General features: G+C 42.3%; 1 protein-coding gene across 1 annotated transcript in view; it reads left to right on the top strand.

Moving 5' to 3' along the window:
* The window catches only part of foxp4 (forkhead box P4), a 92,308-nt gene that overhangs the window by 60,886 nt on the left and 16,452 nt on the right, over positions 1–14,970 (top strand). Inside the window, 7 exon segments of the mRNA XM_030134787.1 lie at positions 2,106–2,219; positions 6,106–6,244; positions 8,395–8,517; positions 8,520–8,595; positions 9,768–9,866; positions 11,276–11,374; positions 14,252–14,339. Coding sequence (XP_029990647.1) covers positions 2,106–2,219; positions 6,106–6,244; positions 8,395–8,517; positions 8,520–8,595; positions 9,768–9,866; positions 11,276–11,374; positions 14,252–14,339 — 738 coding nt within the window.

The raw sequence follows: 14,970 nt of genomic DNA, 5'->3' as shown, positions 1-14,970 counted from the left end.
ACACACACACATTAGACTCCTGCTATTAAAACCACTGAGTTTAACATTGCTCTCCCACTTAATTAACCACAGTATGGACTCACTCTTAGTATATATCTGCAAATCAGGCACTTTTACACACATACACAGACACACAGAAGAATCATGCAACATATCACTCACTGGAGCATTAAATTCCATATCCCCATGGCAATGCGGTATTGTGTAAGAGTGTGTAAGTAAGGTTTACAGCCCACTGCTACACACCAGCTGGGTGCTTATATGTGCACGCATTTGTACATTTAAATTTGTGTTTGCGTGCATTTTAACCTTTAAATTTCCTCTAACCTTTACTTATGCCATAGCTGCTCTGCCTTTCTTTCGGGGTGTGTTCACTAAAGTCAAGGTCATGGTAATAGGCTGGAGAGGTGAGTGCCTCACTTACACATACTCTTAATGCACAGAGCCACTGAATCAAATCATTAAAAAGACCTTAATTATCACTTAATTATTCCCTCAACTCACCACTCTCCAGCCAAGTGTGTGTGTGTGTGTGCCTGAGTGTGTCTGCTTGCATATGCATTTGTCTGTGATGAGGAGGCGATCAGGGCTAGTGACGCGGAAAAGAGAGATTAACTCCGCCTAAGGAGCGATAAAAGAGAGAAAAGACAGATGGAAAAGAAAGAGCAGTATGAAGGAATGAGTCCTGCATTTAAAATAAATTAAGGACGAGAAGAAATGACATTGTACAAAAGCAGAGTAAATTACACAAAATTGAAGCTATGGCTTGGACAAGATTGAGCCTGGACATGTAAAATGCTGTTGCACAAAATGAGCAGGACCATTACATTACACATAGTGTGTGTGGTAAGGATGGGCAGTGGTGTGTAGTCCGCTCACTGTAGGGTCAGACGGATGAGAGACCGAAGCAACTGCTGTGCTGTGAAGTCATTCTTCTCTAAAAGGCTTCTTTGAACGTTTGATGCAGCATGAAACAAAGACAAACTGCAGACAGACCCATGTATGAGCCATTCTCAGGAGGATAGCCCCTCAACACACACACACACACACACACACACACACACACACACACACACACACATAGTCACACAAACAAATTCAAGCTGAGTTTTCCTGTCTGCCTTGCTCCCATCTCAGCAAGATTATAATCTTAATGGAGCTTCCTGAGTAAATTAATGATTAGTAACTCAAACAAACAGACAAGCTGTGGCCAGTCAGTGGAGATTCTATGTGGGGGGTTTGTGTGAGTTTATACAGATTAAAATATGTGTGAACCAGAGTGCAGGGCAGTCATTTTTAGCTTTATAATTCAAGCTGATTCTCAAACATCCAGCTTGTTAATACAGAAGAATTGCAATAAAGTCTGTTATGCAGTTTCTGTGATGGACTTACAACCCTTGTAAATACAGTGTAAACATCTGTACACAGCCCCCTGAGTCTTCAGTGAAAGCTGTATGGTAAACACAATAAAAGCGCACCTGAAGTGCTTCAGATGATATCGCCATGTGCATTTTGTTTCTGTTAGAACAGCTTCAAAGCATTTGTTAGCTACTTCTCTTCTAGCTTATATTTTCTATATTTCACTGTATTGTAGGATTCTGCCTGTCAGTGGTATGATGCAGGGTATGTTTGCGGGTGGCCTGTTGCCCTTCTGCATTGTGCCATAGACAGTCAGTCAGTCAGACTACACAGCGTTTCAGTGCTGTATGAATAATTCAAGCAGGTACCGCTTTATGGCTTTGACATAATAACCTTGCAACACAACTTGACTTGCCATAATAGCTCTACAATATTCTTCAGAAGTCTTTGTCAGGCCAGTGTTTGCTTGTTGTGTGGTTTGTCAATAAACCACACGCTGCCACAACAATAAACTGCGTCCTTCGCTCTGAACAGAAGAACAGAAAGCAATTGCATTCCTTAAGACTCCGATTCAAGTTATGGTGTCTGACTATGGGGCATTTCACTGTTAAAAGACTGTGGTATTGTTGAGGTTGAATCACTTGCTTCCACATATTCCTCAATTACCTCCTTCCCCTTCCCTCGCCTTCCCCCTCCCCTATGCCATATCCTCACTCTGCCTCCTCCTTTTCTGTGTCTGTCTGTAGTTACAGGAGTACTACAAGAAGCAGCAAGAGCAGTTGCATCTCCAGCTTCTGACTCAGCAGCAGCAACAGCAGCAACAGCAGCAGCAGCAAGCTGGGAAGCAAGCAGCAAAAGAGGTGAACTTAACCAAGTACACACTCACTCAGCTCAAGTATACTCTGAAGTACACAAGTACCCTTAAATGTTGTAAAAGTGGTTGACATGGGAGCCAGGAGAAGAAGAAAAAAATCCCATCAAGTATAATGTATAGGATGTACAAAGATCTTTTTCTTCCTACTTTCCTCTGCTGTCATCCTCACATTCCCTAGTTTATTGTTGTGTGTCCAAGCTTGTCACAAAACAAGGATTAGTGAACATGGATTTTCATTTTTTCCACCAGCATGCCATGTCGAGGCAGTGAAAGAGTGCTGTGCTAAGCCATACGCTACCCTGCCAAAGTATTCATTTGCATGCCTTCAGCTCAAAGCCCGAGGTGAAATCTCTCTGTAGGAGGGGTCTGCCACTCTTTTAATTGTCAATTAACCCCGCCAGCACTAGGAGCTTCCCTTGTTCTCGCTTTCTCTCTTGCACACAAATATGCACACGCACACATACTATGTACCAGGTTTAACCACAGCTGCGGTACAGTAGGATAACAGAGGATAAACTAGGATCACATCGTGGCACAACAAAAAGGATCTCAATCGATCAGACAAGATTACTGTCATAACCTGTGTACCAGAGGGGATCTGCATGTCTATTTGTGCTTGTGCGCGCTTTATGTGAGTGAGGCATTTTCCTAACATGAATGCTCCCTCGCTAAAAATTGCTGAACACACAATCGACCACGCAGGGGAGAGACTTAAGGAGAAATTCCTCATGAGACTTTACTGATAAACGCATGAGGAGACACAGCCTAGATTTCTCCTCCTCTTCCTTTTTTTTCCTCCCCATCTCCCAGTGGGCAGAAGCCCCCATACTCCCCCCCATCCTCCAAACTCCTCGCCGACAGTGGTCAACCAACTCGACCGTGACCAAAGCAAACCAGTTGTGGTTGACTCGCATGTTGAAAGTGTGTCTGAATCGTTTTCCCTTCCTCCTCGCTCTATGCCACTGTCCCAGTTTTCAGGTTTGTTGTCCTTTAACAACTAGACAAGTGCAAACACTGGTCACACAGCTACACATACATGCAGAGAGGGAGAGGTTTGATGTGTGATGGTTCACTGCACAAACACATACACTTGGGGGAATATGCCTCCCTACAGAGCCTCAAACAGCTGATATGACTAAGGCCATTTCCAGGAGTCAGCGTGTTTCAGTTGCTACGAGCCATCACTCACAGCGAGAATATCTTTTTAGTGCACTCTCTCGTCTTACCTGGTTGAGCAGGTACTGACACCCAGAACATTACTTACTGGTTAGTCATTTAAATATCGTCCCATGATACAAGAAAAACAACAATCAACTAAATGTATTGTCTCTGAATCTTTAAATGGCTACTGCTCAGGCGGGTTAAGCAAACTAGCTGACTACAGAAGACAGTTTAACTACCTTTGGATTCCAGTAGGCCTATAATGCACTCAAAACACAAGAGTAAAGGAGTAGACCATTGAGGAAAGAGGAAGGATAAATCAGAAAGTGTTTGTGCATGAGTGGCTGTGACTTCCTGACCTTTCTCTTCTTTTCTGCAATTCTTCTTCACTTTCATGTCTGTGTGGAAGTGATGCATTGAAAAAGAGAGTGTATGTGTGTGTCGAGCAAGTATTTGTGTGTCGCTGGTGCATTTGGGACTGGTCAGGAGTCAGCTTAATGAAGTGACTCTGACCATCACAAGAGAAGTGTGCATTTGTATGTGTGTGTCTGTCTGGGAGTGTCCTGCTATGTGTGTGCATCTGTGTGACTGGCAGGCTCAGACAGTGTGTGATGTGCTCATAAATCACATTGACAGCCTGTTACTGCGCTAGCTTTGGCCACTCAGCCACAGCTAATGTAAACAGAACACAGGCACACACACACACACACACACGGAGACACACACACACATACACACAAAGGGAGTTTTAAAGAACCATGGCTATATCTCAGGAGGGAATGAGAGACAGAGGAAGAGGATGGAATGAAATGGACAGACAAGTGGGGCAGATGACAGTAGGACTGGACGGTGAAAAAAACACAGAGGCTGGAGGAAGCACTCGAGTCAGGACACCTCGATCATGATACGCCACTTATTGTAACAAATGGCGATTTGGCCATGTGACCTCCTTCCTTGTGTCAAAGCCCAAGAGGATGATGTTTCTTACAGTAATTATCTTGTAATTACAGCTCAACATGTACAAATAGATACAGATTAATGTGATTTTTCAATGACTAGACAGCCTGTACACTGTGTATTGTATCCAGTCTACGATGTATTTATTTTATTTAGTTTCAGTAGGTAATTTAACTTTATTGAATATATGCATAGAAAGTCATTGGAAAAAGAAAATGTGGCAATGAAAATATTCTGTTATCAATTTATACCTAATTCTCTGGTTTTGGCTGTTGCAAAAGATTTGTATGAGACCTTGATCTTTTGATTTGTGATTTTTGTTTGGCTCTTTATTTCTGTAAATGTCTTTATTCCATTTAGATTTTAACTAAGTAAATAAACTAAACTAAATATAACTTTTTAAATGTTAAACACCTAAAGAAAAACAGAATTCTGCAGAAACAAAAGCAGGAGTAAAAGCAAAGTGTTTGCCCCATTTGAACCCTGCTCATTTTTATTTTTTTTAAGTAATAGTTGTTGTGCCAACTCCCCTGACCTCTTAATACACACACACACACACACACACACACACACAAAGTGTCACCACAGTCCATCTCTCCAGGCACCAAGTTTGAAAGGAAGTGACCTATCTGCCCTTCCTGTGAGTTCCTCTCTGTTCAAAGAGTTTCACGCTGCCACTCTCCTTCACATACACACACACTTGCACACACAATGAGCCATTCCTCAAGTTGTATTTATTTATTTTTCCTCTCCACTAGCTATCTGCAAAAGATAAAGTCCATCTCTTTTGGGGATTGGTCAAGGGGGACTTCAAACAGCACAGCACAGGCCAGGTCTGCCCCAGACTAGGGGAGCAGGAAAGGCGACATTTATCACTGTAACACACACCGACATTATCGCCACGCGCCATGTTGTCTCTCCCACTCTCCCATTAACTTTCCCCCCTTCCCTGCCCTCCCTCTCTGCATCCTCAAACTCCTCACTGCCTGACTAATTTTTATTATAAGACTTATTCTCTGTGCATGGGCCTCATAGCAATCACTTACTTATTCCACAGACCTGAAAACATTAAGAAAAGGTGACAGAAGATAAAATTAGATGTAATTTACCTTTAGGGTTAAAAAAGGGTGGTCACTGTATTGGTAATAATGCAATGTAAATATCATGCTAACTCAGTGTTTTTCAACCTTGGGGTCGGGACCCCACGTGGGGTCGCCTAGAATTCAAATGGGGTTGCTAGAAATTTCTAGTAACTGATAAAAATAAGAACATACTAATAAAAAATATATGGTGAGTTGAGAGAGACAATCACAGCACATAAAACTCATGACACATTGTGAAGCTGAAACTGAAGCACTGTGGTACTGTTTATATTTCAAATGTTCATTGTGGTCGGTTTAAGATGCTGCAGCTCTGTCATAATTCTTAGTTTGAGTTCTTGTTTGTTCAGTATTAATTGTCAGCCTTGTAAATATGAGTTGGACTGACTGTACATATCCTGACCAAGGAAAATAAAATTCTCACTTTGTGCAGTAATCTACTCCTGGCTTTTCTGCCTCCGTCCATAATAATATACATTGTGTACCCTAAATGTCATCTAAAATTAACATTTACTTGCAACATTAGCAAAAAACTAAAAAGTCTCTGTTTTGAATGTCTGGGGTCGCCAGAAATTTGTGATGTTAAAATGGGGTCAGAACCCAAAAAAGGTTGGGAACCACTGTGCTAACTCTTACACTATTTGTGTTTTTCAGCAGTTAGGCAGTAAGCAGCTGGCCTTTCAGCAACAGCTGATCCAGATGCAGCAGCTTCAGCAGCAGCACATCCTCAACCTCCAGAGGCAAGGCCTGGTCCCACTGCAGCCTACCGCTGCCATGCAGTCTCTGCAGCAAGGTATGTACACAGACACACATGCACTCATGTTCACAGTCGCAAACACAGAGCACTCAGTCACCAACACACTCTGACAAACATACACACACACATGGTCGTAACAGCACACACACAACGGCCTGCGCCCAGTGCAGCATGTGAAGCCTGTTAAGTTAATCAGCCTATAAAAGATAAAAGGAAACTTGATTGGTGGGTTTGTGGAAGGTACTCATTTGGATAATAGCTAAAATATGCCACAAAGCCCCCTGCTTGGACATGTGTGCATGTGCCTGTGCAGGTGTACACTGCTCTGTATGCGTGTGTGTGTACTTGAGATTAGCCAGACACAAGAACATCATCATTTTGTTATTGCTTGTGCCCACAGGATTTTTTTTGTTCCTATGTGTAACTTCTCCCACAGTCCCTTCATTTTGTCAGCGAGGCTTTAGAACGATAAATGTTGACTGTTAACTGGCCCGCCCTTGCTGAACATGTGTGCATGTGTGTGCGTCTAAGGTCTTTTTTGTCGATGCAGTTACACTCTGCCTTAGGTCTACCTCACACACACAGAAAAAGCTTTAGGGGCTCTCAAACATCCGTAACATTGCTAAAGCACTTACTGCATTGACCAAACAGACTGGTTTCCTTCCTCCTGTCTGATCTCTGTTTTTATCACAAGCACAGTCACATGCAGTCACACACAAGTACATGCACTCTCATGTCCACTTCATAATCTTAATCTAACAAATGCACATATAAGTACAATCAAATTAAGTTTCAGTTGCCAAAATTTGGCTCTTTTGTCTCCGTCTTTTTCTCTCCCTGTCCATGTATCAGAGTGGAATTTCCCTGCAGTGTGAAAGAGCTGGTCCATTGTGACGGCTCAGCCAGGCGTGAGCCAGAGCATTCCTCTGGTCAGCCATGCCACACAAACACACACATAAACACTCATACACAAATACACATGCATAAACACTCTTACCTACACACCCTAATACACACACACTACTGCCCCTCCTCAAAGGGCTGTTGTGTCTGGTTGATAGGTGGTGGTGGGAGGTTACATTTGGGGTCCTGCAATGGTTTTTTTTCTCTTATTCCTTGCTCTCTCAGTAGTAAGACGGAGAAACTTTAAAGACTTCTCGCTGCTGTTAATTAACAGAAAAAACCAACTGGGTCATTAAAACTTTGTGAGAAAGCACTAAGCAAATGAGAATCAACAAATAACACATGTATGATCATATTAAATATTTCCAGCAAGATTAGTTGCATTAGCGCTGTTATGTGCAAACAGAGAGGTTTCTTTTTTTTTTTTTTTTTTTAACTATTAACTAATTTTTCCTGTTTTTTATTTGAATGGATGGATGTGTATGAGCCAGTCTGATAAGTCAAAGGAGGAAATGCTTTATCTAACAATCCCCTAACTACTCTACACTTTCACTCTCTGGGTGTGCCGAGAATTGGTCAGGTTTCTTGGATAATACAGAAGCACACACACACACTCACACACACAGTGGCAGAAATGTACGTACACACCACTTCATTCCTCCAGAGTGAGAACTTTTGTTTTGGCGGGACCACAGAAGAATGCAGACAAAGCAGACATAATATTTGGATTGCTGCGAGGTCTCTGTATGTGTGAGTGTGTAATATGTGTATGTGTGTGTATGTGTATGTATGTTAAGATCCATTGGAATAGGCTGTGGCATTTTAGGCGTCTCTCTCACAGTGAAATTGGAGCAGAAATAACAAAGCTGCAACTAGACAGAGCTCAAAGTGTGCACCCACCCTAGTCAGACAAATAGTGTTAGTGACAGGAGAAGTGGTACTGGCAATTGCAGACAGAGGTTAGACATTATTTGAGGAATGGTGAATATCTAAAAATAATAACAAAAACATGTAGAAATTAATCTCATGTCTGTTTAAGTTTGCATTTTTATATCCCAAGAGCTATAAAGGATGTAATGTGTGTTTCATTTGTGCTGCCTGACATGGTTTATTTATAGTCTTTGAGTGTCTGTATAAGGACGATATCATGATATGTGGTTTCATTTAATTTGATCCTATTTTGTTAGGTATATTTGATGCCACCAAGATATTATTATTGCATGTGAAATTGATTAAATGAGTCTGGTAAAGTTCACTGCTAAACTCCTTTACCTGCTTTTCAGCTATGTGTCCATCAGACCTCCAGCAACTCTGGAAGGAGGTGTCGGGGGTCCCAAGCAGTGAGGAGGCCCTGAAACAGCCCGAGGGCCTGGACTTGAGCACCAATAGCTCCAATTCTACCTCAGCCTTCCCAAAGCTGCCAGTGCTCACATCCCACTGCACAGCCTGCCCAATGGACAGAGCCACACCCCAAAGAGAGACAGGTACAGCAATGAAAAGTTTATCAGAATACTTTAAATACCTACATTGTGATGACGTGTGTCTGTCCTCTTTCTGACCTGCAGTCTCTCTATTTCATACACTCTTGCCACATCATTTTCAGGCTTTTAAGTTTTAGCTTTTAGCGCTTCCTCCGTACCTACAATACTCACCAAACAGTTACAAACACTCTCATGCAGCATACCACATATCACCAGAGTGTAAATGTGTCTTAGCTCATTTGATAGTAGGTGTGCTGGGTGTAATATGTGGTGCTAGTATGCTGTCAACCACATGTCATCGGAGAGAGGAGAGGAGAGGAGAGGAGAGGAGAGGAGAGGAGAGGAGAGGAGAGGAGAGGAAAGGAGAGGCGAGGAGAGGAGAGGAGAGGAAAGGAGAGGCGAGGAGAGGATGCAAGATGGAAATATATATATGTCGAGGCCCAAAATGGAATCTGGCCCGATTCAGAATCGGGCCGGCCCAGAATGGAATTCTATTCTAGGATGCCTAGAATGGAATCCTGCTGCTGTAATGTTATTTTTATACCATGTTTAATGCAAATGATCTAAATTATTACAAAAATCAATACATGGAATTTGCAAATATGTGAAAAAAAAAATGAAACAAACATTTTAATTGTAAACTATAATACACTTTATTTACAAATAGAACCTAGTGGTACTCCCCACCAATATATGGTATAGTGAAATCGACTGAAATTGACAATAGTTACTCAAGGTATGTAAGACTGAAAATGTAAAATTATGACAAATTATGGAATTATGGATCATTTGCATTAAACATGGTATAAAAATAACATTATAGCAGCAGGATTCCATTCTAGGCCGGCCTAGAATAGAATTCCATTCTGGGCCGGCCCGATTCTGAATCGGGCCAGATTCCGTTTTGGGCCTCTATATATATATATATATATATATATATATATATATATATATATATATATATATATATATATATATATATAAAAGATGTTTACAGGCCAATGAAAGAGAATAATTATTTTTGGAATCGGCAGTGTTTGTAGATGTAATAAATTCCTCTGTAACATGTTGACATATCAGGGCTGTATGTGTAGGGTATATTTTTACCATGTACAAACGGGCAGTGCTGTCCCATGGCTGTATTGGCTGCTCATGGGCTTGTTTCCACCTTTAAGAGCCCGACTGTTTGAGTGGATATCCTCCTTCACCAAGGCAGACAGCGGAGATGACCATGTCCCCCTTTACTCCAAAGGCAGCCAACCCCCCAGCAGCCAGTGAGTAACACACACACACACTCACATTATGCACACACAATTGGCCTAAACTAAGGAACACACAAGAAGAGGGCGGATTGTCGTGTCCTTTAGCACTGATTCACTGTTTGCTCCAGGGCAGTGTCCTAGACCTGACCCTGTCCTCTTGACCTCAATAGAGAAGAGGTAGGGGTGGCTAGGTATACATTAATTAAAAGCATGTCTATTTGATGATCAAATATTTCACACACTGTCATGTTATAGCTTTGACTGTGCTGCTGGTGTCCCAACAGAGTTGGCTACAGTAGATCAGGGAGGGGGTAGCATTAGTGTGCTAGCCTGCTAAGCTAATGCATGGCTGATGTGGAGGAGAATGTGGTTGCCAGCAGTTTGTCATGTCTGCTGTCTGAGCTGCTTCTGAGTTGACTCAACCACAGCCAGCACACACACGTACACAAGACATACACACGCGCAGACACTCACACAGCTTTAACCTCAGCCTGCACATATGATCAGGAAGAGGCAAAGAAGCACAAGGAGAGGGAGAGAGACATGTTTCCATCTGTGCAACAAATGGTTTTTGTTAGACAACCTTCTGATGTTGATTTGGGAGAATCCCCATTCCAGTCTACACACACAAATACACATTCACGCACACGCATATACACACACATACAAATGCTTGAATACACAGTCATGTAAATATATGTGGAGACAGCAGTCGCCGGCGAAAGTCCAGGTCTGAACCACATCTGCTACTGGACCTGCCACACACATACACACACACACACACATGCACAGCTACAGATACATAACACGGGGTCCAAACCAGAACTGGCAGATTCCTTCATCGTCAAATACACATACAAATAGACACAATAAATACGCACATCGACACACAAAAAAGACAAACACACACACATGCACTCACAAGCATACTTTTACCACAAAAGAACAACCAGCACATGACGGCAGCCGCCGCCAATCAGTCATGGCTGGTTGGTCCTGTGCCGATTCGGTGTCAGCTCCTGAAACATAAGAGCACACACCAACACTAACACATGCACAACATACATGCCAAGGACAGAAAGACAGGTCATGGACTTAAGAATGTGCCTCTGAGTTTGCTGGACCAATTCCCCTATTGGCTTCTGGCTTCTGTAACTGACCCCACTCTGCTTTATCCTCCTCTCTGCACTTGGCTTCGCGAACTGTACAAACTAATGACTGCTAACCAGACTCAGATGGCTTTGTTGATGCTGCTTCTGCTACAGTTAGTTTTGCATGTGGGTTTCTGACAGCGTTTCAGCTTTCTTTTCACTCTGAAAAGGTGTCTGGTTTTATTTGCTGTATATTTTATGTGCATCTGTATGAAAATGTGCAATTGTAAAATCTCACAGTTTTTTCCTGTTTTGTCTCTTTCCTGACAGTCATGAGGAGCATGCTGGCTCCCATCCTCTCTATGGCCATGGAGAGTGTAAGTGGCCTGGTTGTGAAGCACTGTGTGAGGACATGGGACAGTTCATCAAGTAAGTTAACAACTTCATCATATGTTACAGAGGTGTCTAATAGAGTCGGTATTAATATGTATTTCATCACACAGTTCAGACAATTTCACCTGGAAAGCTTCAAACGTGCAGTCTTCTTAGCATTAGCCACAAACCACTTTCAAAACTATATTAAAACTTAGTTGTTCCCTCGATTGCATCACAAAATAGGAACAACAATAGTCACAATAGTATACAAGCTCAGTGGCTCCTGACAGTGCTTTAGGAAAAAGAAACATGACACCATCTTTGATTCAGATCACTGGTAGGAACAAAAGATGAGCCTGAGCAAAGTGATGCTACAGTACGTGCCAAATATGTGAGTGTCAGTCAGATACATCAGTAATGTTCCACATTATCCCACTCACTGTTTGCACGATGTTACATCATATTTGCTCTGAGGCACATGTATGATACACATTCATATGTGCAGGTACACACACATTTAACCGTGTGTAAATTCCTCACTTTTTGTGGCTACCTCCTCTATCAACCCTTATTCATTAGACACACATTTTTGTTTTGTATTCAAGTATTTTTGTCTGTAACATGGACAGGGATAAATAATCCATTTTTGCTTAAATATTCATAATTAATACATTCACATGCACATCTTTTTTTATTTCCACAACAATAGTAAAGACATCAAACAATATTTCTCTCTCTTTTTTCTGCTTCCATCTTCCTCCTACTCTCCCTCTCCTCCCTCTCTGTGTCTTTTCATAGCTGTTATTTGCCAGTTTTGAGTCTTTGGGGGTTGTTGATGCAGTAGCTGGCCTTGACATTCTTTTACCTCCTCCACTGTTCACTAAAGTGGACTTCCCCATGGCACTGTGGCTGCTAACAAAGCTCTGCAAGCTTCTAATGAACTCCTAAACAAACTCACACTCTCATTATCTACATGGACCTCTCAGCTATTTGAACAATGGAGATATTAATAAGCTGTGGTGATGAAATACATACCTACACACACACACACATAATCGCTGAAGTGTGCGTTGTGATTGTGATGGCATCGGACAGTCAGATCAAAGCTTGCAGGCAGGCTGGGAAAGTTTGGAGAGGAAAGCTGTTGTTTGGTGTCTCATTTCACATAGCCCCAGGGCAGATGGAAGGAGAGAGAGATAGAGTGAAAGAGTGTGTGTATGTGTGTGTGTAAGGAAAAAAGAATCAGTGACAGATAATGCCGTCAGTCCGACAGTGCGCTCCCTTCCAGCCAGCCTTAGTCATCGCCCCAGGAGGGAAAAGGGTAGAGCAGAAGAACAGAGGAGGGAGACACTCCACTATTTCAGGCTTTCTTCTCTTCTTTTCTATCTGCCCACCTCCTCTCCCTCCTCCTCCCCGTCCTCTGGTATAATACTCTGGCTGTGGTCGTTGGAGCTGGGTGTAATGTGGGTTAAAGCCTTGTCTGCCAGCACTCAGAGGAGTAAACAGAGCCTCATTGTCGGGACACATCGAAAAAAAAAAACTTGCTACTGTTTATGGCCCAGCTATAGAGAGAGGGGAGGGTTTGAGGACAGATTTGGTTGGGATGAGTGTGAATCATAGGCATTTGGGGAGTTGTGGGGGTGTAAGAGTGGGAAGGGGAAAGTGGACAGAAGTGCAGGGTAAGGAAGAGGGAGAGAGAGGTTGAAAGAGAATGAGAGTGAAAGAGAGAGAGAGGGGTGAGATCATGTTTTTGTCATTATTATCGTGCACTTGTGTTGAGCCGTCTATCTGCCAGGATTAGCCATGCCATTACATCATTGTTTTTGTTTCATTTCTAGTCTTCACTTGATATTGCCCAACTTTCTACTTTCTTAAAGACACACTCACACAGTCACACATCAAACATGCAACCACACAATTCTTTGTTTAACATACATTCTCATAATAAACAAGTCAGAAAAGCGGATTTGGGAAGATTACTCAGATTAAAACTGTAGAATATCACAACACAAACTGGCACACACGACTGCATAGACGTACACTCATGCCGTGATACGCATGAGTAAACACGCGCACATGCACGCGGAAGGCAGCAACAACCTGTGAATAACCTTGGCGATGACAGAGGGGAGAGAAAGGGATGGAGGAAGGAGGACAGGGAGGGGTGCACTGGGAAAGATCAGAAGGTCCCGGGTCCTCCCACATTCAAGGAAACAAACAGCGCCACCGTCCACACATACACACACATCTGTGCATGCACACTCACACACATCTGCAGCAGTGTTAATAAGTGGAGTGCGGTTCAGTTAACAGAACGTCTTCAGATAACGCTTTATGAGATAACATATGAGCTCATATCCAGGTGGTTGTCTTGAAACACGGCTCACTGAGCTCCAATGAAGTATATACACACAAAACACAGCTGCTGTGTCCTTCACTAGACAAAACAAACTTCCAAGATTATGATTTATTTTTATAATGTTGAAACAGCTCATAACTCACTTTAAATAAAAAAAAAGAAGAGTTGATATTTCATGACATTAGCAGGGCCTGTGAGTTGATTTATCACATCAAATCAATTAAAGCTTTTTAGATCTTTTTAATCAATGATGGTTTGAAACATTACAGTAGGAAAAGGACAGGAATAAATAATGCAATAAATAATGGTTAATTTCCTTTTAGTGTCTTCTTTTTCAGGGTCCTGGTATTGTTCTTGTTGAATCATGCTGTTAGGTCTCACAGGCCCACTTGAAGAGAGCCATGGTTACAGTTAACGCCTGTGCTTTTCATGCTATTACAAGTCCAAATATCTGATGTGAGAAACGCTATTAGATTGGGATTTACAAAGCTTTGATCTCGGTGCTTATTTGTAGATAGCAGCTTTTAACAGAGAAATGATTCAGTGCTTATTTGTTCCCCTCTCTCCTCAAGGCATTTGAACAATGAGCATGCCCTGGATGACCGCAGTACTGCTCAGTGCAGAGTCCAGATGCAAGTGGTGCAGCAACTGGAGATACAGGTGGGTCACACTCGTCCATGTTTACACAAGCTTCATTTTGGTTTAGTCACAAACAAAAGCCATGAAGACCGTTTCAGGCAGTCAATGGCAGTAACTTGTCTGAGGCAGGGCAGAGTTTATGGAGAGCAGTGGAGCTTGTAATTTAAAAGGAGCAGTCGGCAGGGAAGCTGCCATAGTTGCTCCAATTATAAAACTGCTCTGGTCACCAGCAACAGAGAATGAGGCTGAGAGAGGAGGGGGAAAGACAGGAGAAATAGGGGGACAAAAGCTAGGAAGTAGAGAACCAAACTGTAGGGACTTTCTTCCTCTCTTTGCCTGGAAGGCTGTTTTCATTACCATTTATTTGTTTGTACTTGTCTGTCAGCAGAACCCCTTCAATTTTTGAGAAGGTTCACAAAAAGGGGCTTTTCCTAGCAATGCAAGATAGGATGTTTGACTGAGGTACAGGATTTTGGAGCCATGGCAGAGATATTCACTCTGAGTATCTTTAACGCCCTTAAAATAAAACTTTTGAATCAGTCCAGCAAAGTTGAAATACCAACACTGCATACACAGAAAAATGCTCTTCTCAAATAGTACACGAGAAACATTTTACTTAGCATGATCAAACACTACCCCTTTCTCTTCACAT

Source organism: Sphaeramia orbicularis, chromosome 5 (genome assembly GCF_902148855.1).
Source record: "Sphaeramia orbicularis chromosome 5, fSphaOr1.1, whole genome shotgun sequence".
Classification (NCBI taxonomy): domain Eukaryota; kingdom Metazoa; phylum Chordata; class Actinopteri; order Kurtiformes; family Apogonidae; genus Sphaeramia; species Sphaeramia orbicularis.
The sequence above is the reverse complement of the archived record's forward strand: the minus strand, read 5'-3'. Positions and strand labels throughout refer to the sequence as shown.